The following is a 26,355-nucleotide window of genomic DNA, read 5'->3' as shown; positions in this document are numbered from 1 at the left end:
AAGACTATTTATCTATTGGTACAGACACTGATAAATAATGTAATTCTTTGCTGCCAGCAGATATCTATGACATCTCTGGCAGAAGAACGGCATCAGTATTCCGCCTCCCGTTAAGAGGGGTGTCACGTGCCTTTTTATTCCATGTTTACATCTGAACTTCATTCGTTTGGATTTTCGTATTTAAATTTTCTATTTGTAGTCACAATAAGTCATAAGTATTTCAAGTACCATTCCTGATGATTTTCTACAGACTTTTTGCCATAGTTGTCACCCTTGATGCCATGCATCCATACCTTTGGAGAGAAAGTTTAGCCTTTTTTGAATGCTGATATAATTTAAATTCTTGTACGCTATCTTATTTATAAGGCAGCACAGAAGGCGGTATGTTCTTTGCCAAGGAAGTTTCTTTAACGGAATTCTTTTATAAACTTAACGTCTGTATAGGAGGTTCCTTCATTGAATTATTCAATATTATTTGCTGCCATAGCTTATTGACTTGAAAGCATTCATCGTTTCCTGTATCATATTCTGCTATTTCTGACATCAGCGGCAGTTGATCCTATTTTTATTCCTGGTAATATGCTGTTGTACTACCCGGAAGTCTTGTATTCTCTAATGTGTCTATTGGCGTTAACAAACGATCGTCTGTACTATTGTCGTTCACTTTGTCAGCGAATTCTCGTGGTAAACTAATTATGTTCGTTACATGAGCATTTAAAGTTTTTAATTTATTATACAGATTATTATGAATGCAGAAGCGAATAGTTGTAAGACAGTGTGTTAGCGTTTTCATCTTCCCGCATTTGAATTTCTGCGCCAGCATTATTTAACACCAGAGAACGTCCGTGCTTATATGGAACCCATAAATTATACGTGTCTGTTCTGTAGTGAAGCGAGATTAACTGACAAAGAGCGTGATGGCCGAGAACGACTGAGATTATGAAGAAAGTGTAAAGAGTTAAGAAAATCAAGGAAATCAAATACTTCGTAAGTCACTCGAAGGCGACGGTGTAATTTCTTAACCACGCTCTAGAGCGAAACATTTATACTTCAGCGAGTGTTTGCTGATTATGAGCGTATTCTGGAAAATCAAGGAAATCAAATACTTCGTAAGTCACTCGAAGGCGACGGTGTAATTTCTTAACCGCGCTCTAGAGCGAAACATTTATACTTCAGCGAGTGTTTGCTGATTATGAGCGTATTCTGGACTGGGACTTGCATATGAGTTTTTGGCTTTTACAGGTGAAGGTCTACTGAGATCAGTTTAATAATTTAACTTTTGCTCACTCTCGTTACGCTTCTACTAACATAAAAAATGAAAAATGCACCAAGATTTTTAATAACGAATACTGCTCAAATAGAAAGAAAATCGAGTTAGTTAGAAGATAATAATTCGAGAGAACAGTTAGAAGAATCTGCCTTAGATAAGATGACTGACGAAACGGAGAGATAATGAGGAATAACTAAAAATGTTTAAAGAGTGCACATCAAGATATTCATACATAAGATCAAAATGTCACTACACAAATGAATCCTAGCGGTGAGTAATACATTGGAGGAGTAAGAAGTATTTGAGAGAAAATGAATGATGAAAATTAAGCAGTAATAAAGAAATGTATGAAAACAGAGAAATAACAGCAGCAATAAGGCAATGAAGGTCGGTATAGTTTGCACATTTACAAAGAATGATTGCAAACAGGCTAACAGACCCAATTAAAGAAATTAATTGGTTAGATCCGAGACGTTAAGGTTTCAGAAATATACAACAAAAGAGTAATGGATACATTTTTGCAGGCGTTGCTTCACAGCTTCTAACTTAACATAATACCGTGGTTACGGTATAGACTGCAGTATCGCAATTACACAATAGAGGTAGTGGTGTAACTGATAGTGAGAAGACTGACCTGCCGGTAAAGGAGGCAATAATTAATGGATTAAATCTTTTGCCTTTCCACAGAAAAGAAAAAAAAAATCCGCCTGATATCGAAGTGGCAAGAACAATGGAAGACATCAAAAACTCGTACGGGGAAGGCACTGTATGGAGAGACATCGTACCATTTCTACCAAGATCTGGTTTAATGGTTGTCGTTCGTCAACACGAAGCATCACGACGGTTTGTAGCGTGAGATTTGGACATGAAAGTTTTGTGTATCACTAGAACAGAACTGACACCAATGCAGCGGTATTCTGTGATTGAGGATGAAGTGATCAGAGTTGTGAACCATGTGTTGTTGTCTTCCTGCAAATATGAAGTTACGAGGAAAATATTTATACAGCAGTTACGTTCATCAGGTCTCCGTTTCACACAGAACATTTTTTCACATTTCAATGGAAACAGTGTGCGAGTTCTTCTTACAGCAATCACTGAAAATTCATTTCGAGGAGCATTTTTACTATTTGAGAGTAATTTAGTTTGTCGATATAGCACCTTTGGACATGATATTCTGTACTCTTTTAAAATATGTTTGATGTGGTCTGTGTATTAGCCATAGAAGTGTACACCAGTGTGAGTCTGGCTCTGACGTTTCTTGGTCGTTGCTGTGTCTGCACCACCGCACATACACAGTCCGCTACCACCAATTTTGATTCAGTGTTGAGTGAGACGTTGTGGAGGATGGACGTTAGAAACTGTGAAACATCGTTGTTTAATTAATTTAACAGAAATGTTGAGGGGTCACTATAATGCTGGAGAAGATATCGCGTAACTGTTCTGTCGGTGAGTGTCGAGTATATGTATGAGAAAATGGGACTTTGAAATGACGGAAGACGACGTTGTGAAAGACGACGTTGTGAAAGTGACGTAAGTCACTGTCTTTGTGAAATGTGATTCCTAAGCTGATGCTCCTGCAGCAGTTATGGTCACTGGCGAAACTGATCAGTCCGCCGAATTTTCAGAAAGCGGCGAAGAAAACGCAGTGGCACACGGTAAGAATGGTCGTTCTTGGAACACAGCTGTTCCTAATAGGAGAGGTCGGCCAGTTGCTGATAATACTGTAGTCTATATCACAAGAGTGAGGAAATAATGAATGAATGGATTTATGAACAATTGAGAACACCTCAAATATTTGCTTAATACGTACATTTAATTAAATGAATAGCACCTTCATCTAATTAAAATGCAGAGTCTTTAGGTCCGAATTACTCTCGACTTTCATCTTTGGAAAGCTTCCACGACAGTTTTTACTTAGTCTCGAATTTTGGGCGCATTAATACTAATAGTAACTGAAAAAGTTCATGACAGAGGTGAAATGATAAGCATTTACTATATAAGAGTCCAGTTGAAGTATAAAATACTCTATATTTAGCGGATTTCTTCAGCAAATGATTGAGGACCACAGTGACCCTCGTGCACAGTTCGTGCGACTTCAGAAGTGTACACTGCTAGGGTTAACATTTATTAATGTCCATTGACTATTCTAGCTGGTTCATTGAATGATAATTATTTGAAGACTAGATTTAAAAAAATAACTCATTATGAATACAAGAACAAAAACTGTAAGGTGCAGCTACGAATAATCAAACTGAAAGACTCTAAGGTGTTATGGATTAAAGGTCCATAAAATAAATGAAAAAGTATTTAAAAATGGATGTCTAGATGTCTAACTGCAGCTTACTGGTGGCCATGTCTTCCTACTTCATATAATAAAAGAAGAAGGAACAGCATAAATAAATGTTTTTGGAAGGAAAGTATTAAAGTTAGAAACATTTTAAGGAACAACTGATGACAGTAGTGTCGTTAGGTGGTGTGACAAAAGAAAATGGGGCCACAGTGAAAATATTAAATAAGATTGGATGACACAGGAACCAAAACGGGAAAGAACAGTAACTGGTTTATGAATTTGAGTAGCTCTCGGGTATCCGACCGGGTACCGTCGTAATTTCTCCACAATATTTCAGGAGACATACACACTGCCATCTTCAGATGGTTCCTCTCGGCGCCCTATATATACTAGCCGTTACCCCCTCCACCGTTCCTCTCCTGTTGTCTTTGGTGCGGCCGGCGCGGCGGCTATTGGAGGTGGTGGGGGAAGCGGCGCCTGGGTCTGAACGGGGGTCTGCAGTCTCCCTGCTGCCGCCGTCGGGGGCGGTCCTCGATCTCGGGAACCGCATCTTTCTCTCCAGGCTCGGTGCAGGGTTCCAAGCCTAACTAAGTTGAAGGCCGCTGTCTTTAGTAATTAGATCGTCCTGTAGTCGGATTTCGATGGCCTCTTCAGTAATGCAGTCGCAGAAGTAGGAAGATGCGGTCCCAGAGAGCGATGACCGCCCCCGACGGCGGCAGCAGGGAGACCTCAGTTCAGACCCAGGCGCCGCTTCCCCCACCACCTCCAATAGCCGCCGTGCCGGCCGCATCGAGGACACCAGGAGCGGAACGGTGGAGGGGGTAATGGCTAGTATATATAAGGCGCCGAGAGGAACAGGACAGAATTCGTCAGGGACCACTTCAAGATGGCAGCGTGTACGTCTTCCGAAATATTGTGGAGAAATTACGACGCTTCCCGGTCGGATACCCGAGAACTATTCAAATTGGAAATACGACGAGAAAACTTCAGATCGCATAACTGGTTTATGGTTCCTACCTGGCCATAACGAACAACAGGAAACGGAAAAAGAAATTACCGCTCGTCAGAAGCTTGTACGCTTCCAAGTGGGACAAAGAGCAATGTACTGCTGACTTTAGTAATAGTAGTAGTAGTAGCGTTATTCGTCCGTAGATCTCTTTTTACAAGGATATAGGACATGTCAAAGTATTTACAAGTTTAGGCCAATTAAAAATACTTCGTACACAGTAGACAGGCTAGTCGTCTTTCAGCTCCGTTTTCGGACGTCAGGAGACGCTGACTGTGGGCCAGATGCCCGGTGGCGCGGCTGGCTAGCTGCAGGCGCCGGCTGCGCGGCGGATGCCCGCCCTGTAGTGCGCGTCGGAGCCGCCCGCGCTGAGCGGCGGCCTGCCGGCGGCCACGGAGGGGTGCGAGCCGTCGCCGGTGCGGGCCGCCCTGGCTCGCAGCGCCTCTGCCGGCACCGTCTGCAGGTCGTACGCCTGCCCCAGGGCCGCCATCAGCCGGATGAAGGCGGCCGTCGCGTTGACGGCGCCGCCGCCCAGCTCGGCCGCCTTGTAGTCGCCGGGGAACGTGTGGTGGAAGTTGTGCCAGCCCTCGCCCAGCCCGAACGCCCCCATCGCCAGGCTGTCCGTCGCGCTGATCGACCTGCGGAAAACGCCCGACTCGTCATATCCGAAAACTCCACCACCTTAAAAAATAAACAAGTCTGTACAGTCAAACGTATATCCCGGAACCCGAAGATCGTGGCGCGCTCGGTGTGACGTCACCGACAGCGGGCCCGAGGCCCACGAGAAAGACAGGCTGTGGCGCGTACGTCACGAAGGCAGTACTGAACTCGCTCGCTCAGCCCAGCAGACAAAATGCGGTTCTAAACTTGGGAGTGTAAGTACCACTGGAATCTGCAGAAGACTTATTCTTCAAGCTTGCGGTGAAATTACGGAAGACATGTGCCGTAGGGTAATCAATAACATCAGTGTTCGTTTGAAGGAAGTTAGGAAACGAAATGGTGGCCATATTGAGCAGGTGCTGAGTTAGAACAAATCTCCATGGACGGGTCTTCATTGTAGTATATGTTCCTTTCATATTGTACTGACAATAAAGTTTATATTCAAAAACAAAATGGTAACACATTTCGTGCGCTACCCTGTACCTTCAACCAGACAATCGTCGGAGATGTGTTTGGGGGCAACCTGGTCAGGCTAAGCGCACTGAACAGTGAGTGCAGCTAGGTGGAGGTTCCCTGCTGTTTTGGGGTGATATTACATGGCGCCGACGTACGCCGCTGGTGGTAATGGAAGGTGCCGTAACGCTTGTACGATACGTGAATGACGCCCTCCGACCCATAGTGCAACCATATCGGCAGCATATTGGCGAAGCATTCGTCTTCGTGGACGACAATTCGCGCTCCCCATCGTGCAAATCTTGTGAATGACTTCCTTCGGAATAACGACGTCGCTGGACTAGAGTGGCCACCATGTTCTCCAGATATGAACCCTATCGAACATGCCTGGGATAGATTGAAAAGGGCTGTTTATGGACGACGTGACCCACCAACCACTCTGAGGGATCTACACCGAATCGCCGTTGAGGAGTGGCGCAATCTGAACCAACAGTGTCTTGATGATCCTGTGGATAGTATGCCACAACGAATACGGCATGCGTCCATGCAAGAGGACGCGTTAACGGGTATTAGAGCTACCGGTGTGTACAACAGTCTGGACCACCACCTCTGAAGGTGTGTGTATGGTGGTACAACGTGCAATGTGTGGTTTTCATGAGTAATAAAAAGGGCGGAAATAATGTTTATGTTGATGTCTATTCCAATTTTCTGTACAGGTTCTGGAACTCTCGGAACCGATGTTACGCAAAACTTTTTTTGATGTGTGTATATGTATAGATAAGTGACAAATATCTTAAAAGTATATTAGTTACAGATACAGTACATATCAAACATATATTACGCGGGCGAAGCGATGGGTAGAAAGTGTGACAGTCGAACTACAGTATTTGTTTTTGCAGAAAACTGGACAAAAATGTTGCATATCCAAAACCACTTGACTAGTCATTTTCAAATTTAATTCAAAGCACAAAAGATCACGTTATTTTACTTATTTCGCAGATTTGGATGTGTCTGCTTTGTATATCTGTAACCACTTAGAAAAAAAGAGACATTACAATGCATACCAAACACTGCTTTAAAAGAAAAAATGAATTCGTCAGAGCTGTGGCTAGTTGAGCCACAAAGGGAATCTGATAATGAAAATATGGCCAAACGAGTAATTTACAGCTGGTGTGGATTAAATAAAATGATACCTAAGCAGTTATTTTAGTGTACATCATAAATAAATTCTGCACCGGCTCAAAAGAAGTCTTGCTTCACATGTGTATGTCGCAAACGCATTCCTCCTCGACCTACGGCGTGGTGAATCCAAACGTCTTGTTTCAACTGACTGAACATGTAAACAACCTTGCCTATAGCAGCATAAATGGCAACCATGTTGATTTCATTGCACATCAGTGAAGCAATTACACGTACCTTCGTTCAGAAAACAGTGTAGTGACTTTTGTGGGCACTATATGGACGTTCTACGATGCTAAGAAGTCAGGTACTAGAGTATGATCTCACACGTGTTGTTGCTTTATGTCAGCAACGATTGTCAATAAGAGAATGAGCGAAGTGAATAGTGGTGACACAGAGTGATGTGATACACTTGAGTTTCCTAAACACTCATATCGATCGTGGCTTGTTTGACTGATCACCCTAGGGTAACAGCTACGGCATATGGCCGGTATCTGCAACTTCTAGCCCAAAGGAACTCCGACCAGACTGCCACTACGATAGACAATGACTCGGAAGGACGTGTACATCTAAACTGTGCGAAACAGGCTCCACAACGCCTCTTTGTATTCTAGATGACCATGGAGAGATTTGGCCCTCGAACACAGACATCATGCTGAACGGTACAACCTGTCACAAAATTATCAAGGACAAACTTTGGAAACATGGCGTAAAGGTCGCTTCATAGATGTATGCCGAATATATCTGATACCAGGAACCTGGTAATGCTGCAGTCACGTCCTGTCAATTGAAACAGCAAGGTGGAGAATCGGTGACGTTCTACGGTGGCGACATGTGAGGGGGTCATACACTAATGTTGTGTCTCCAGGGCAAACCCACCTCTCACGAATACAGGGATAACATCTCCCACCCCACCGTTTCATCAGAGTGTGGTATAAGAATTCAAGTTTATCGATGACAACTCTCGAGTCTATCTTGCATCCATCGTCTACCATTTCATCAGTCGTGGATTGGCCTCCGTGCACTCTCGATATAAAGCCCATGGAACATACTTGGGTTCGATTGAAAAGAGATGTGTGAACACGTCCTGTCACATCACGAAAACCTAGGAGAGCTGATCAGGATTGCCACTGAAGAATGAGCTAAATTAGACAAACGATGGTTAAAAGAACCCGTATGCCGCATGCCACGTAGAGCGCAGGCTTGTATTCACGCAGTGGTGACATGTACTCTACAGTGAGTGAGGTTGCTACACAATGGGCTCACATCAAGAAAAGTATTTTTGTTTATTAGAGTGGGAGTGATTTGTTATCAAGAAACTGGAAGATGCATTACTTTTCAATGCCATACCCCCTTGCACGGAATAACTAAGAACTTCTGTTTGTGATTTGTATTTAAGTGCGTCACTATCGCTGACCTCTTTCAATACTTTGTCTTTTATGATCAAAGTCGTAGCGTGTTGCTAGGTGGAAGTCCCAGAGGGGTATGTTAGAGTTGGCGACAAACGTCTGTGTGCAGTAAAGGGCTTCTATAAATGACTCATTCGTTTTCAAAGTTTGTACGTGATGATTCATGAATAGAACCGTAAACTCATAGAGCTTGCATTGTGCCCACGAATTGGCGTTCCATGTGCACTGCCTTGACAAAATGGTGACGAAGGAGTAAAGAATTTTTATGTGTTGGAATGTGTGAGATATTTATCTGTTACAACAGTGCAGCATTTATTCAGAAGATAGTATGGAAAAGAACCGCCATGCAAACAGAGCATTGTGTTTTGGTTGTCTCAGTTAAGAGAAAAGTACCGATCGATCAAGTGTGCCGGAGGCAATCGTGAAGAGAGGGAAGGGAAGTTTTGTACCCATTACAAAAAAAATCAATGGTCCGCAGAAGCCACGTACATGGAACAACACAGCAAACTGTGTGGGAGATCTTGCGACGACGGTTTCATTTCAAACCGTACCGTCTGCAGCTCATGCAATAATTAAAACAGAAAAAATTATGGCCGACGCCTTCAGTTTAGCAGCACAATGCGGGAAGCATTTGAGAACGAACATTTCGCCTTCAGGCTGATATTCAGCGCCAAGCGAACTTCCACTTATCTGGAGGGCTTAAATGGCACAATGTGAGAATGTGGTTCACTTAAAATCCTCATGAAACTATGGCTCATGAGCGAGATTCAACGACGGTTAATGTTTTCCGCGCAGTATCACAGACGAACCTGTATGGTCCGTCTTTTTCTGTGAGAAAACTTTAATGGGCACCTCTTACCTCGAAATAGCAGTTGTGATTGTTTTCTAAACAGACTGCTGATTCCGATAATTTGATCTTCAAACACGAAGGGGAATCCCTTCCTTGTACCATCGATGTCCTTCGGTGGATAACTACAAATGGACGCTAGATTGGGCGTAGTGGTGAAGAAGAAGTGGCTCTATTCTTTTGACCTCTCAGATTTCCTGACCTAATGCGTTGTGACTTTTTCATTTGGGAGCACTTTAAGAATCGTGTGTATATATCCCACTGCCAAGAATAACGGAATAGCTCCAAGACCACAACAGTGTTGCTTTGATGATCACAGACAGGAGATGTTGCTGCATAAGGTATGGATTAACATTTGGACGTGTGACGTGTGACAAGAGGGGCTGTCGATGAACATTCGTAGAGCTCAAACTCAAACTGCAAACTTGGTGACTTTACGGTTCTATCCACGCAACTATACATATCACATATTTGTACACGTGATACTTCAGAAAATATACAGCCCCGAAAACAAATTACTCATTTATAGTAGCCCTCAAGTCCGTAATGTTGTCATATTTCACTATCTCTTGCACAGCTGTGTGCAACCTCAAAGGTTTCGCAACCTCCCTCCTAGTTTGAACTGCACTCGCCACATCGTACTACATTTATTGAATGATTTTATTCTGTAGTGGGTTTAAGCATTTGACAAAAAGAAAAAAATGGTCAGAGTCTTCCTCATTGAGGCGTAAAAACAAACAGTGCCGTTGCCCTTACCGGATGATGCTAGCTTACTTGCTCACAGCGGCAGGGCTATTCATGAAAATAAACAAAGAATGTAGTTTGGGCTACGGGTGCGACAATCAAACAAACTAAGGACGTACACTGATTAGTGATAATTACATCCGATACCTCATCCTGTGTGAATGCCCGCAAAGTTCAGACACTTGCGCTAACATTCCGTCTACAAAATTTAAACTTCAAAATCATCGATGAGTCCTGATACTGATTCTGACTCATTGGTGGCCTGAGTCTTTATCGTTACTATCACAATGAAAAATACTACTACTGAAATCTCAACGCGGTATGGATGCGGTGTGATACCACATCTGAGTAACGACTGTCCTTCTCAGTTAACCTTGTGAGTACATCGTAATGTTGCCAAACTGATAGAGAAAAGTAGACAAACTTTCACTCACTATCGCATCGCGTTGTAATGTAAAAAGAAATTGCTGGAGAAACCAACGTTTCGGTCACGGTTGCAGTGGCCCTCTTCTGGGTCTTCAGCATACCCAGAAGAAGGCCACTGCAAAAGTGGCCAAAACGTTGGTTTCTCCGGTAAAGTTTTTGCACTCTGACGCGGTGTGATATTCAGAAAACTTTTATTTCAACCGACTGGCGGCGGAACCCTACGCAATTGCAGGACAGAGAAATCTTAATGATAACTCGTAGATAGTAGGAACGCTTACGTTAAGCAATTCCCTCTCTGAAGTCAGTGAATCGTGCAGACAGAAAAAGAGAAGTAGGAGAAGTTAAGGAACAAATGAGTGAAAGAAAAAGAAACGGCTAGCTGCCACTTGTATTCGTGGTAGTGGTGTGCGGAGAAGAAAGGGATGAGGAATTCTATCGATAAGATTTGTGTAGAGATAAGGTCACGTGTAAATTAAGATAAATAATGATTCATAGTGGGTATGAACGTTCAAGTTCAAGTTAATGTTTACTAGCGCTGCCCCTTCCCGCTTGTACGAACCTTTTTTAAACATCCATAGGAGCACGCTTTGAGTAGCAACATAATTACGTTTGACGCAGTTTGGGGTATTCTGCTCTAGTTGAGGTTCGACCATCTATGTTATCGGACCAAAAATATCCAGTTTGCAGTATAGACCACTAAATGTCACGAAAGGTTGACGTGACAGCGTAAGAGGGGTCGAGGACTACGGTACTGTCAGTAGACAAGCAGTAACAGCTCAGTCATTCCGAACGTAGACTTGTCGTTGGACGTCATGTGAGTAACAGATCCATCAGAGACTTCCATCCCTTCTACAGCTGCTCAACTCAACTGTTGGTGACGTTATTGTAAAGTGGAAACGCGGAGGAATAATACAGCTGAACCATGGCCACGCAGACCTCATGCAATGATGGGCAGGGACAGTCGAGCGTTGCAGAGACTGGCTGCGCGAAATCGCATGAAATCAGTGGAAGGAATCAATCGCGAGTTCAAAATTGCATAACAGCAGTCCGGCTAGCTCAATGACCATGGATGAGGAGTTAAAAATAATGGGATGAAAAGGTCCAGCAGCTGACGATAAGCCACATACACACACCAAAAAACGCTTAGCACCACCTCGGTTCCGAGAGTTCCGGAATCTGTACAGAAAATTGGAATAGAGATCAACATAAACATCATTTCTGCCCTTTATACTGCTCATGAAAACCACAAATTGCATATTGTACCACCATACAGTGAGACCTTCAGAGGTGGTGGTCCAGATTGCTGTACACACAGGTACCTCTAATACCCAGTAGCATGTCGTCTTGTATTGATGTGGTCTAGCGATTCTAGGCGCGCCGTCCGGAACCGCGCGACTGCTACGGTCGCAGGTTCGAATCCTGCCTCGGGCATGGATGTGTGTGATGTCCTTAGGTTAGTTAGGTTTAAATAGTTCTAAGTTCTAGGGGACTGATGACCACAGATGTTAAGTCCCATAGTGCTCAGAGCCATTTGAACCATTTGAATCTTGCATTGATGCAACAAAAGTCACTACACTGTTTTCTGAACGAAGGTACTTGTAATTGCTTCACTGATGTCCGATGAAATGAACATGGTTGCCATATATGCGGCTATAGGCAAGGTTGTTTACATATTTAGTAAGCTGAAAGAAGATGATGTTTGGAATCGCCTCACCGTACGTCGATGAGGAATGTGTTTGCGACAAACACATGTGAAGCAAGACTTCTTTTCATACGATGCAGAATTTGTTTATGTTTGCACACTGAAATAACTGTTTAGGTATCTTTTTATTTAATCCACATCAGTTGTAAATTACGCGTTTGGGCATATTTTCGTTATCACATTCCCTTTGTGGCTCAACTAGCCACAGTTCTGACGAACTCATTTTTTCTTTTTTTCTAGCAGTGTTTGGTATGCATTGCAATGCCTCTTTTTTCTAAGTATGTACAAATATACAAAGCAGACACATCTAAATGCGCAAAATAAACGAAATAGCGTGATCTTTTGTGCTTTAAACTAAATTTGAAAATGTCTAGTCAAGTAGTTTTGGATATGCAACATTTTTTGTCCTTCAGTATTCTGCGAAAACAAATATTTCGGCTGTCACACTTTCTACCCGTCGCTTCGGTCGCGTAATATATGTTCGATATATACTGTATCTGTACCTAATATACCTTTAAGATATTTCACACTTATCTATACATATACACACATCAAAAAAAGTTTTGCATCACCTCGGTTCCGAGAGTTCCGGAACCTATACAGAAAATTTGAATAAAGATCAATATACATCATTTCCGCCCTTTTTATTGCTCACGAAAACCACACATTGCATGTTGTACCACCATACACTGAGACCTTCAGAGATGGTGGTCCAGACTGCTGTACACGCCGGTACCTCCAATACCCAGCAGCACGTCCTCTTGCATTGATGCATGCCTGTATTAGTCGTGACATACTATCCACAAGTTCATCAAGGCTCCACAAGTTCATCAAGGCACTGTTGGTCCTGATTGCCCCACACGTCAAAGGCGATTCGGCGTAGATACGTCAGAGTGGTTGGTGGGTCACGTCATCCATAAACAGCCCTTTCAAATCTATCCCAGGCATGTTAGATAGGGTTCATGTATCGAGAACATGCTGGCAACTCTATTCGAGCGATGTAGCTATCCTGAAGGAAGTCATTCACAAGATGTGCACGATGGGTGAACGAATTGTCGTCCATGAAGAAGAATACCTCGCCAATATGCTGCCGATATGGTTGCACCATCGGTCGGAGGATGGCATTCACGTATCGTACTGCCGTTACGGCACCTTCCATGAACACGAACGGCGTACGTAAGCCCCACATAATGCCACCCCAAAACAGCAGGGAACCTCCACCTTGCTGCACTCGCTGGACAATGTGTCTAAGGAGTTCAGCCTGATCGGGTTGCCTCCAAACACGTCTCCGACGATTGTCTGGTTAAAGGCATATGCGATACTCATCGGTGAAGAGAAGGTGATGCCAGTCCTGATCGGTCCATTCGGCACGTTGTTGGGCCCATATGTACCGCGTTGCGTGGTGTCGTGGTTGCAAAGATGGACCTCGCCATGGACATATGGATTGAAGTTGGGCATTATGCAGTGTATCGCGCAAAGTCAGAATCGTAACACGAAGTCTGTGGATGCTCGAAAAGTATTATTCAACATGGTGGCGTTTCTGTCAGGGTTCCACCGAGCCATAATCCGTACCTAGCGGTCATTCACTGCAGTAGTAGCCATTGGGCGGCCTGAGCGAGGCATGTCATCGACAGTTCCTTTCTCTTTGTATCTCCTCCATGTCCGAACAACATCACTTTGGTTCACTCCGAGACGCCTGGACACTTCCCTTGTTGAGAGCTCTTCCTGGCACAAAGTAACAATGCGAACAACAGACAACACGAGCCGTGTACCTCCTTCCTGTTGGAATAACTGTAACTTATGGGCTGCCCGTCCGTCTAGTAGGCGCTGGTGATGCATGGTTGTCTACATCTTTGGGTGAGTTTAGTGATATCTCTGAACGGTCAAAGCGACTGTGTCTGTGATAGAATATCCACAACTATCGGCTGGGAGCGTTCTAGGAAGCGGGGTGATGTAAAACTTTTTTTTATGTTTGTACTTCTGTAGCCAATGGTAAACGACGCTTCAGCTGTCGTAAAGAGCAACGCCACTGAACAGTGGATGACTGGAAATGAGTGATTTGGAGTGATGAATTATGCTATACTATTTGGTAATGGTTGTGGTTTGGCGAATACCTGGAGAACCTTACCTGCTATCGTGTGTAGCGCCAACAGTGAAGTACAAGTGAGGTGGGATTGTAGTCAAGAGCTGTTTTTGTGATTATGATGTGGCCTCCCTAATGCTCTTAAGAAAATGCTAAATGCAGTAGGAGACGAACATACACTCCTGGAAATGGAAAAAAGAACACATTGACACCGGTGTGTCAGACCCACCATACTTGCTCCGGACACTGCGAGAGGGCTGCACAAGCAATGATCACACGCACGGCACAGCGGACACACCAGGAACCGCGGTGTTGGCCGTCGAATGGCGCTAGCTGCGCAGCATTTGTGCACCGCCGCCGTCAGTGTCAGCCAGTTTGCCGTGGCATACGGAGCTCCATCGCAGTCTTTAACACTGGTAGCATGCCGAGACAGCGTGGACGTGAACCGTATGTGCAGTTGACGGACTTTGAGCGAGGGCGTATAGTGGGCATGCGGGAGGCCGGGTGGACGTACCGCCGGATTGTTCAACACGTGGGGCGTGAGGTCTCCACAGTACATCGATGTTGTCGCCAGTGGTCGGCGGAAGGTGCACGTGCCCGTCGATCCTACGCAGTGCCGTAGGGGACCGCACCGCCACTTCCCAGCAAATTAGGGACACTGTTGCTCCTGGGGTATCGGCGAGGACCATTCGCAACCGTCTCCATGAAGCTGGGCTACGGTCCCGCACACCGTTAGGCCGTCTTCCGCTCACGCCCCAACATCGTGCAGCCCGCCTCCAGTGGTGTCGCGACAGGCGTGAATGGAGGGACGAATGGAGACGTGTCGTCTTCAGCGATGAGAGTCGCTTCTGCCTTGGTGCCAATGATGGTCGTATGCGTGTTTGGCGTCGTGCAGGTGAGCGCCACAATCAGGACTGCATACGACCGAGGCACACAGGGCCAACACCCGGCATCATGGTGTGGGGAGCGATCTCCTACACTGGCCGTACACCACTGGTGATCGTCGAGGGGACACTGAATAGTGCACGGTACATCCAAACCGTCATCGAACCCATCGTTCTACCATTCCTAGACCGGCAAGGGAACTTGCTGTTCCAACAGAACAATGCACGTCCGGATGTATCCCGTGCCACCCAACGTGCTCTAGAAGGTGTAAGTCAACTACCCTGGCCAGCAAGATCTCCGGATCTGTCCCCCATTGAGCATGTTTGGGACTGGATGAAGCGTCATCTCACGCGGTCTGCACGTCCAGCACGAACGCTGGTCCAACTGAGGCGCCAGGTGGAAATGGCATGGCAAGCCGTTCCACAGGACTACATCCAGCATCTCTACGATCGTCTCCATGGGAGAATAGCAGCCTGCATTGGTGCGAGAGGTTGATATACACTGTACTAGTGCCGACATTGTGCATGCTCTGTTGCCTGTGTCTATGTGCCTGTGGTTCTGCCAGTGTGATCATGTGATGTATCTGACCCCAGGAATGTGTCAATAAAGTTTCCCCTTCCTGGGACAATGAATTCACGGTGTTCTTATTTCAATTTCCAGGAGTGTATTTTACAACACTGTGTACTGCATGCGACACAGAAATCATTCGGAGACCATAATCGTCTGTATCCGCATGACATTGCACCCTGTCATAAAGTAGCAACTGTCGAGGCAACGGTTTATGGACAAGATCATGGACTGGCCTGCTCAGAGTCCCGATTTGCAACGAGTGGAAGGCCTTTGGGATGAGTTAAAATGTCGACTTCGCTCCAGAACTCACAATTCAAAAGCACTACCTTCTACGGTTTCTGCTCTTGAAGAATGGGCCGTTGTTCCTCCACAGACAATCAGACACCTCATAAAAGATGATCCCAGCAGAGTTCATGCCATCAGAAAGACGAAGGGTGGAATACCTCATATTAATGTCCACTAATATGCGTCCGGGAACGTTTGATCAGATAGTGTACGTGCTACTCACTTGTCGAACGGCCGATGTCCGAAGACGTGTGCCACGCTGTTGATGCACCAGGTGATGTTGAGGGAGACAGTGTAGCGGAGGACGGACGCCAGGTGCCAGGACACCCAGCCGCTCTCTCCCCACAGAGCCACCGGGATCCAGGCGGGCAGCACGAAGCAGAACAGCGGCATGATTACCGGGTACAGCCTGCGGCATAGGCGCAGTAACGTCAAGTCTAGGAGTAGCGCATACGGCGGCATCTGGCACTCTATGTTCCTGTCCTCCCATTCAAAAATGTTCAAATGTGTGTGAATTTCTAAGGGACCAAACTGCTGAGGTAATCGGTCCCTAGACTTATACATTACTTAAACTAACTTATGCTAAGAACAACACACACACCCATGCCCGAGGAAGGACTCGAACCTCCTGCGGAAGGGGCCGCGCAGTCAGTGATATGGTGCCTCTAACCGCGCGGCCACTCCGCACTGCGTCCTTCCCTTTTTACTATAGAAGAACACGTAGGTGTTTCAGCAGTAACAGAGAAAGTCGTTTGAAGGAGTGGATTCACATAGCTACAGCAACATTTACACGGTCCAGTCGCATTAACGTGACCACCGATCATAGGTTCGACGTCAGCGTGGAATAACCACTCACAGACGGCAGCTGGCAGCACTAGGAGTGGGGGGTGCATAAAGCGTGCCGCCGTGGTTAAAGTACACTGAAGAGCCAAAGAAACTGGTACACCTGTCTAATATCGTGTAGGGTCCACGCGAACACGTGGAAACGCCGCAACGCGACGTGGCATGGACTCGACCAATGTCTGAAGTAGTGCTGGAGGGAACTGCCACCATGAATCCTGCAGAGCTGTCCATAAATCCGTAAGAGTACAACGGGGTGGAGATCTCTTCTGAACAGAACATTGCAAGGCATCCCAGATATGCTCAGTAATGTTCGTGTCTCAGCAGAGTGTTCCTGGAGTCACTCTGTAGCAGTACTGGACGTGTGGGGTGTCGCATTGTCCTGCTGGAATTACCCAAGTTCGTCGGAAAGCGCAATGGGCGTGAATGGATGCACGTCATCAGAGAGGATTCTCAAGTACGTGTCACCTGTCAGAGTCGTATTGTAACATATCAGAGGTCCCACATCTCTCCAACTGCATTCGCCCCACACCATTACAGTCCCGTGCTGATATGCAGGGTCCATGGAGTCATGAGGTTGTCTCCATACCCGTACTCGTCCATTCGCTCGATACAATTTGAAACGAGACTCGTCCGACCAGGCAACATGTTTCCAGTCATCAACAGTCCAATGTCGGTATTAACGGGCCCAGGCGAGGCGTAAGGCTTTGTTTCGTGAAGTTATCAAGGGTACACGAGTGGGCCTTCGGCTCCGAAAGCCCATATCGATGATGTTTCGTTGAATGGTTCGAACACTGACCCTTGTTGATGGCCCAGTATTGAAATCTGCTGCAATCTGCGGAAGGGTTGCACTTCTGGCACGTTGAACGATCGTTGAACGATTCTCTTCAGTCGTCGTTGGTCCCGTTCTTGTAGGATTTTTTTCCGACCACAACAATGTCGGAGATTTGATGTTTTACCGGATTCCTGATATTCGCGGTACACACATGAAATCGTCGTACGGGAAAATGCCCACTTCATCGCTACCTCGGAGGTGCTTTGTCCCACCGGTCGTGCACCGACTGTAATACCATGTTCAAACTTACTTAAATCTTGATAACCTACCAACGTAGCAGCAGTTACCGATCTAACAACTGCGCCAGACACTTGTCTTATTTAGAGGCACTGCCGATCGCAGCGCCGTATTCTGCCTGTTAGAATATTTCTGTATTTGAATAGTCATGCCTATACCAATTTCTTTGGTGTTCCAGGGTATACCGTGAATGGCAAAATGACGCTACCTAAAACGGACGCTGAGACAACTGTGGTGCACCACGGCCTTAGATGCAGGGGTGAACGACGGCTGCGGAGATGTGTGTGGGTGAACAGACGTGCGACTGTTAAGCAACTGACCGGCCAAATGAACTAAGGAGCTACCAACAGTGTCTTTTCAACGACCGTTTAGCGAATATTGATGTATATGAGGTTCCGAAACTGGCGCCTGTTTCATGTAACCTTGTTACTATTGTTTGTCTGCAAAGACGGCTGGTATTTGCACGCGAACACTGCAGTTGGACGTCCACCAACCCATCACAGGGGGCTGAGCCGTGCTGCGGCTCGCGTTGGTGCTGTTTGTAGGTTTCCGCCCTCTGTTGGAGGCCAAACGGTATCGTTTAGTTGGCATGGTGGCGGTTGGTCTTCCTCTCGTATTGACTAGCGCCATTCGGTTTCGCAAGCGTTGCCTGTCCGCTAGTGGCAGCAGCGGCGGTTATTGATATATAGTAACTGTTGCCCTATTCTGGGGGCGACGTCGTTGTTTTTCCGGGTCGTGTGAGTGTGCGATTTCGGTTGGGGACTCAGGAGAAGCCAGGTCCGCACAGCGTGAGAACACGCCGGGACTGCTGGCGGGATGCGTGGACTGCCAGATGGAAGGGCTGTGGTCACGAGGGTGCACGACTTCGAGGTAAACGGGATCCAGCAAGTTTTAAGATGAGTGCATTTCAATCCAAGTAGAGGAACGTCCACCATTGAGATATCTCGCGATTCTCCAGTGACTTGGGTTCGTGTTGCTGCTCGTAGTGTCGCCGAGGCGAAGAGCAGCGAGTGTAGTGCTTGGGGAAGGCGTATCTGATTAGCTTTCCTCGACTTCTTATTATTATTTACTACGTTCAACTTCTTACAATTTGTTAAGTTCAACCAGCGGTAATTTTTCTTGCCTGGTGGCCGCTAACACCCCAGTTGCCTTTCCTGGGGGTTAGTGTATGTAATGGCAGTGTACATTTCCTCGCCTTGCCGCTGCTGTCCGGTAAGGCGTGTAGTTTTGACAGCTTTCTTGGTTTTAGGCCGGTTAGTGATTCTTCTACTCTGGTGGTAATGATTCCTTTCTCGTTCCAGGCGCTCTAAACACAGTATTCTTGACGTAGCGCCTCGTCCTCAATCGTAACCGAATCCTGCCTTCCCTTGACTACCAGGTTTCAGTGGCTTTTTCGGATGAATCATGTTCTATGCTTCCTCGGACAAATGGCCGTTGGCGTGTGCGATCCTGCAACAATCTTCGGAAGGATCTACGCCGGAGTAGGGAGCGCTATAGTCTGGTGAAAATTTTCCTGACACTCCCTAGGTGATCTCTTCATTCTGGAAGGCATAGTGGATTAACAAAAATCTGCAGCTACACTTGGGGACCATTTGCATTCCTACATGCAGTTGTTTCTCATCAGCACGATGGCATCTACCTGCAGGACAGTGTAACTTGTCGGATGGCTAGCAGTGTACATGAGTGGTTCGAAAAGCACCACGACGAGTTTGCCGCACTCCCCTGGCCACCAAACTCTCCGAATTTAAACGCAGTCGAGAGTCTGTGGGACCAGTTCGCTACGGCTGTTCGCGTCATGGATCAAAAAAATGGTTCATATGGCTCTGAGCACTATGGGACTTAACATCTGAGGTCATCAGTCCCTTAGACTTAGAACTACTTGAACCTAACTAACCTAAGGACCTCACACACATCCATGCCCGAGGCAGGATTTGAACCTGCGACCGTAGCAGCAGCGCGGTTCCGGACTGAAGCGCCTAGAACCGCTCGGCCACAACGGCCGGCCATGAATCATTAGACGAGAAATATGGTGCACCTGCCCACGGTACTGGGTTCGGCATTGCTCCACATCTGTGTCCGTACCTTCCAGAACCTCGTTGACTCTCTCCTAGCACGCCCGCGCTGCAAAACGTGCTTATTCAGGTTTTGAGAGGTGGTCACATTACTGCGAGTGCCCAATATTAAATTCTAGGTTGGAGGTTTTAACAGAAAATAAATGAAAGAGTGAAAGTTTTTGCTTCCTATGATAGAATACAATAGAGACGAGGCGAGAATGAGACGGACGCGCGCAGTGCCGTAATGGGCAGCTCACCTCATCTGCCACATGACGACCGGGTCTTGGCGCAGGTCGGACATGTCCAGCTGGCGGCCCTTCTCGCGCACCAGCGGGTGCTTCCGCACCATCAGCCAGCCGATGTGCGAGAAGAAGAAGCCGCGCCGCGAGTTGTGCGGGTCCGCGTCCGTGTCCGTGAACTTGTGGTGCACACGGTGGTCACGCACCCACTCGTAGATGTGGTTCTGAAACACAAGTATTAATGGTAGCCAGAAATTTCCTCACACAATTTTTTTTTTTTTTAAATACACTTTGTGTCCTGCCTTACGGCAGGTCTTGTCATGAGGGAAGCCTCTTCAGAGAGGTCCACCGCATGAGCGTCTAGGAATGTGATTCCAGTGGTGGTTTCCCGTTGCCTTCCACTGATGATCATGAAATGATAATGAGGACAACACAACACCCAGTCCCTGAGCGGAGAAAATCTCCGACCCAGCCGGGAATCGAACCCGGGCCCCTCGGCGTGACAGAGCGCCGCGCTGACCACTCAGCTATCGGGGCAGACAATGTCTACAAGATGGTGTCAAAATATAAAATGATGGTTACCTGATATTGTCAAATGTATTCGAGATGATCTCAGAATCTAAAAACGTTTACTCCTCTTATTACAGAAGTTTATTCGTCTACAAAAATACCCAGTGCATACTTATTTCAGCGAAATTGCCATACGCGATTCAGTAGTAACAGAGAAAGTCGTTTGAAGGTGAGATTCACGATTGACACGGCCCACTCACATTAACGTGAGAACGCCCTCTGTTGGACATCAATGTGCAATAACCACTCACAGATGGCAGATGGCAGCACTAGGAGTGGACGGTATATAAAACGTGCCGCCGCGGTTGAAGTATGCCCTCCCCCCCCCCCCCCCAAATTCCCCCCCAAGTCCCTCCAGATTCTTGAGTGTCATGCACTCCGCCTCGCCTTCCGTATGCGCCTCCCGTCCCCGACGTGGATCCTCTGTGACCTCATGCCTTTCCCCCATCTGTTCTTATTCCTCGAACATATCCGCATACTCTACACCTCTCGCTGCCTTTATCCCCCTCACCCTCTGGTTGCTCCGCTCCTCTCCCGTCCCCGCCACTCAGCATAAAACTGTTATTCTTAAGGCTCTTGCGTGTCACGTGAAATTCTTTTTGTCGATTAGGCGCAAAGGAAAGCCTACTTTCATGAAAGGCTGCAGGGAGGTCTGGCACCCTGACCTACACCAGCGTACAGGGGGTTTCAAAGAGTAGATCTCACCCACAGGGGACATAACTTGAAAGTTGTACTCCACAGCTGATAGTTACTACATGAAACTCGTAAAATATAGAACCATCGACAAAATCTAGGGGAACTGAAGTATCTACGCCAGTTTCGGTCTTTCACACCATCTTCAGGAACAAAAACATTACTACAGTGTTTGTATGTCCACATTATGATTACCTAACTCGATAAACATGAAGCAGCTGTCGGTTTATTTATACATTGTGAATGTAATATGTATCTCATTATGTTACACAATCGACGAATCTTGGTAATAACATTACTTTATAGTGATTTAGTCCGATTCCAGACTTGGGCTCGTTGATTATAATTACTTTCAAAAAGTTAATTCCAAAGATATATTTGATTCTTGCTGTGAATGAATTTTACATTATCATGCAGATATTGTCTTCAGCGTATGAATTATGATCATAGTAAGCAACCGTCGATTCGTGCAAGAAATGATGGCGCATGGAATAAAATATCTTACTACATCATGAAAAACTGATTGGCATCGCACACCGTAGCTATGTGGCTTCATTTTCACAATTTAGTATTAAACTTGTTAGCATCATGAATGAGAATCTAGGAAAACAACATTCGTCAACTAGTGCTGAAAAAACAAAGATCACATAGAATGAAGATAACCTGACATCATGGGAAATATCGGAAAGGAAGCAGTAATCAGTTCTGTAGAAATGAGCAGCAGATAACTGATCGGAGTTACGTAATTCCGAGCAAAAGCAGAGGCAGTTGAAGGTTTTTTTTAAAGAAAAAATATAGGAAATATTCTTCGTTCACCTAATGTGACAAAAAGCACGTGCTCTAGAAAGGAAAGAGTTCTAGTCTAGAACTGTACATTGAATATAACGACCGCTTCGCCTACCAAGCGATAAGCTAACGATCATTGTGGCCATTAGGAACAGATTTGTTGTCAGAACGGAAGGAACAGAAAAATTCCAGCTGGAGAAAATAAATGAGACGACGGTAGAAGGAGCTTCCGAAATAATTGTGAATTATGCTTACCGAAAATTATACTCTACTTACAATATCTCAGATAAGCTAGAATTATGAAATAACTTCATATACTGTATTGTGCTGGTTGTAAGTGAACCATTTCATTGAATTACTTAAGTGAGATAATGTTTCTCGTGGAATCCAGAATTCCGTCAAAATGACTGAGAATTATACTGAAAACACATAAACTAATAAGTGGAACAATATATTTCAACAACTGAAATTTAAGAAAAAGCTTTAAAAGACCTAGGTCATTCACTGCAAGCTAGCTGTTCCAAACCGTTTGAAATAACCTGCGAAGTGTACAACAGGCAAAAAAAGCATAAATAATTCACTAAAGGTTAAATGCACGAAAAAGTTTGAGGATCACGCCATTTCATTTCTTCTATGAAGTCAGTTGTGAGAAATAACACTTAATTTGACGTTTCAGTGCAATGAATATGAATGAAGCATTGGATTAAAAGATAGAACGAGAAGGGCGTTTAATATTCTCTTTTGCGTTCGTTAAGTTGGGGAAATATTTCTTTGTAATGAGTCTGGTTAGAATTATGCTAAACGAGCTAAGTGACAGGTTTGGAAGATATTTAATTCTCGAGACAATGTAAATAAGAACTACTGAATTCACAAGTGAGTACGTGGCAACGATATTTCTTCATCTCGTACCACTGTGATCTCTTGATTGGCAACAGAGTATTTGTAGTTCACAAGCTGCTTCTTTTCATTTGTCGATACAAGACCAAACAAAAATCTGACTTTTCTTAGTTTTCACTCCAACAGAGCATAAACATTGTGGGCGCAGGGAACATAGAATATTGCGCTTCCTGATAATTCGTATAAACACGGCTCAAACGTTGTATAAAATTAAATGAAAAAAACTCTTTTAAATGACGGAAATGACATGTTTCCACTGAGAAACTTTGTGAATTTTTAAGTCCAAATTGCAAAACGTTCTTCAGCAAAAGAAAAATAGTGATGCGAACCTTGGAGCCTGAAATTAACTGACAAAAATTACTTTAAACTAGGGATCGTTTCATGTATAATATTAACTGTCTTTGCGAACAAGATCCGATGCAAGTATAACATTACTGACGGGGAATTAAGAAACCAAGTAGATGAATATCTGTATGTCACATATCAAGACACAAAGTTAGTGAACACGATTCAGTCACTTCATTAAAGTCTTTAGTTCTGTCGACTGCGAGATGATCTGATGACTACAAATTAAATTAATTAGTGCAAAGTTGTAGAAAAGACTACCACGAAGACGCATAGACGAAAGAGCTTGAGGAAAATGTCATATTTCCACTGAGAAACTTTATGAATTTTGAAGTCTAAATGGCAAAAGGTTCATCAGCAAGTCAGAAATAGTGGCCGCAAACCTTGGTACCTGAGATTAACTGAAAGTAATAAGCCCTTGACCGAATGTTACAGAACCACTTTATCTATCGGAGGATGAGCGTTACAAAGATGAAGTACCTCTTCAGAGACTGAAAAATCGTGTTTTGTTAAAAAATCCGGAGAAATTATGGGATTAATGGCAGACATCACGGTTTAATGTATATTATCTACAAGACAAAAGACAGTTATAAAATGAAAAATTGGGAAACGCTAATTTGTCTTGAATATCACCTGATATATCCACAAAGCAATGACGGTAAATTTCCGAATGGGAGATAATAAAAATACAGCCTACACAACAAACGATTTTTGGTTTAGAATAAAGACAGCAAAGACAAAAGTGGTAACGAACAAAAGAAAAGGGAGTAACGATGGTACCAGTCTTGTAACTAAGCTCGGTACCTGACGTCGAAGGAACAAGTGGTGAGTCCTCTGTGGTAACCAGACTGTATTAAATTCCAAACCTATCTTCGTCGTCTTCTGAAATGAAATGCAGTTAATGGTGATTTGTTAGTCGGCCGATGAAGAGTGGTACCCGTAGTTATTTGAGAGATGTGTAGTTCACGTCTTGGTACATAACTCTTCCCTTCTCCATTACCTAATCTACGCTCGTGCTCATAAATTAAGGATAATGCTGATACATAGTGAAACAACGCTCTGGTGGGCTGTTTGAAAGTTTACATCACCTCGGTGTATGACCATGCGGTGCATTTGACCTGCGGTCGTCGCACGGTGGCGCTGGCAGCAGTCCACAAACGCAGAGGTGTGTTTCTGCACGTCAGAGTACAGTGCAGCGAGTAAGTGTGCAGGCGTTTCCAGACGTGCTAATGGTGACAGTGCGTTGAAAATGGCTCAGAGAACACAAATAGATGACTTTATGAGGTGTAGAATACTAGGGCGACTGGAGGCTGGTCAAACACAGCAGGTCATAGCAAGGCCCTCCGTGTACCACAAAGTGTGATCTCAAGATTATGACAACGATTCCAGCAGACAGGAAATGGGTCAAGGCGCTACAGTACTGGACGTCCACAGTGTACAACACCACAAGAAGACCGATATCTCACCATCAGTCTCCGCAGACAGCCATGGAATACTGTAGGTAGCCTTGCTCGGGACCTTACCGCAGACACTGGAACAGTTGTCTCCAGACACACGGTTTACAGACGACTGAACAGACATGGTTTTCTCGCACGGAGACCAGCAAGGTGCATTCCACTGACCCCTGGTCTCAATAGAGCCCGTAAGGCCTGTGTCAAGAACACAGTACATGGTCATTGGAACAGCGATCCCAGGTTATGATCACAGTCGAGTCCAGGTATAGTCTGAATAGTGATTCTCGACGGGTTTTCATCTGGCGTGAACCAGGAACCAGATGCTGTTGTTGTTGTGGTCTTCAGTCCTGAGACTGGTTTGATGCAGCTCTCCTTGCTACCGTATCCTGTGCAAGTTTCTTCATCTCCCAGTGCCTACTGCAACCTACATCCTTCTGAATCTGCTTAGTGTATTCATCTCTTGGTCTCCCTCTACGATTTTTACCCCCCCCCCCCCCCCCCCGTCACGTTGTGCCACAAACTCCTCTTCTCCCCAATTCTATTCAATACCTCCTCATTAGTTACGTGATCTACCCATCTAATCTTCAGCATTCTTCTGTAGCACCACATTTCGAAAGCTTCTATTCTCTTCTTGTCCGTGTTTCACTTCCATACATGGCTACACTCCATACAAATACTTTCACAAACGACTTCCTGACACTTAAATCTATACTCGATGTTAACAAATTTCTCTTCTTCAGAAACCCTTTCCTTGCCATTGCCAGTCTACATTTTATATTCGCTCTACTTCGACCATCATCAGTTATTTTGCTTCCCAAATAGTAAAACTCCTTTACTACTTTAAGTGTCTCATTTCCTAATCTAATTCCCTCAGCATCACCCAACTTAATTCGACTACATTCCATTATCCTCGTTTTGCTTTTGTTGATGTTCATCTTATATCCTCCTTTCAAGACACTGTCCATTCCATTCAACTGCTCTTCCAAGCCCTTTGCTGTTTCTCACAGAATTACAATGTCATCAGCGAACCTCAAAGTTTTTATTTCTTCTCCATGGATTTTAATACCTACTCCGAATTATCCTTTTGTTTCCTTTACTGCTTGCTCAATATACCGATTGAATAACATCGGGGAGAGGCTACAACCCTGTCTCACTCCCTTCCCAACCATTGCTTCCCTTTCATGTCCCTCGACTCTTATAATTGCCATCTGGCTTCTGTACAAATTGTAAATAGCCTTTCGCTCGCTGTATTTTACCCCCGCCACCTTCAGAATTTGAAAGAGAGTATCCCAGTCAACATTGTCAAAAGCTTTCTCTAAGTCCACAAATGCTAGAAACGTAGGTTCGACTTTCCTTAATCTATCTTCTAAGATAAGTCGTAGGGACAGTATTGCCTCACGTGTTCCAATATTTCTACGGAATCCAAACTGACCTTCCCCGAAGTCGGCTTCTGCCAATTTTTCCATTCGTCTGTAAAGAATTCGTGTTAGTATTTTGCAGCTGTGACTTATTAAACTGATAGTTCAGTAATTTTCACATCTGTCAACACCTGCTTTCTTTGGGATTGGAATTATTATATTCTTCTTGAAGTCTGAG

At 45.0% G+C, this 26,355-nt stretch overlaps 1 protein-coding gene across 1 annotated transcript in view; it reads right to left on the bottom strand.

Moving 5' to 3' along the window:
• Nucleotides 1–4,870: 4,870 nt before the first annotated feature.
• The window catches only part of LOC124593992 (acyl-CoA Delta-9 desaturase-like), a 66,312-nt gene continuing 44,827 nt past the window's right edge, over nt 4,871–26,355 (bottom strand). The window contains exons 3-5 of the mRNA XM_047132344.1: nt 20,033–20,238; nt 16,033–16,218; nt 4,871–5,204 (exon numbers count right to left, since the gene is read on the bottom strand). Of these exons, the coding sequence (XP_046988300.1) occupies nt 4,871–5,204; nt 16,033–16,218; nt 20,033–20,238 (726 nt within the window). The remainder of the gene's footprint in view (nt 5,205–16,032; nt 16,219–20,032; nt 20,239–26,355) is intronic.

This window comes from Schistocerca americana, chromosome 2 (assembly GCF_021461395.2).
Source record: "Schistocerca americana isolate TAMUIC-IGC-003095 chromosome 2, iqSchAmer2.1, whole genome shotgun sequence".
Taxonomy (NCBI): domain Eukaryota; kingdom Metazoa; phylum Arthropoda; class Insecta; order Orthoptera; family Acrididae; genus Schistocerca; species Schistocerca americana.
This window is presented reverse-complemented; position numbering and strand designations above follow the sequence as displayed.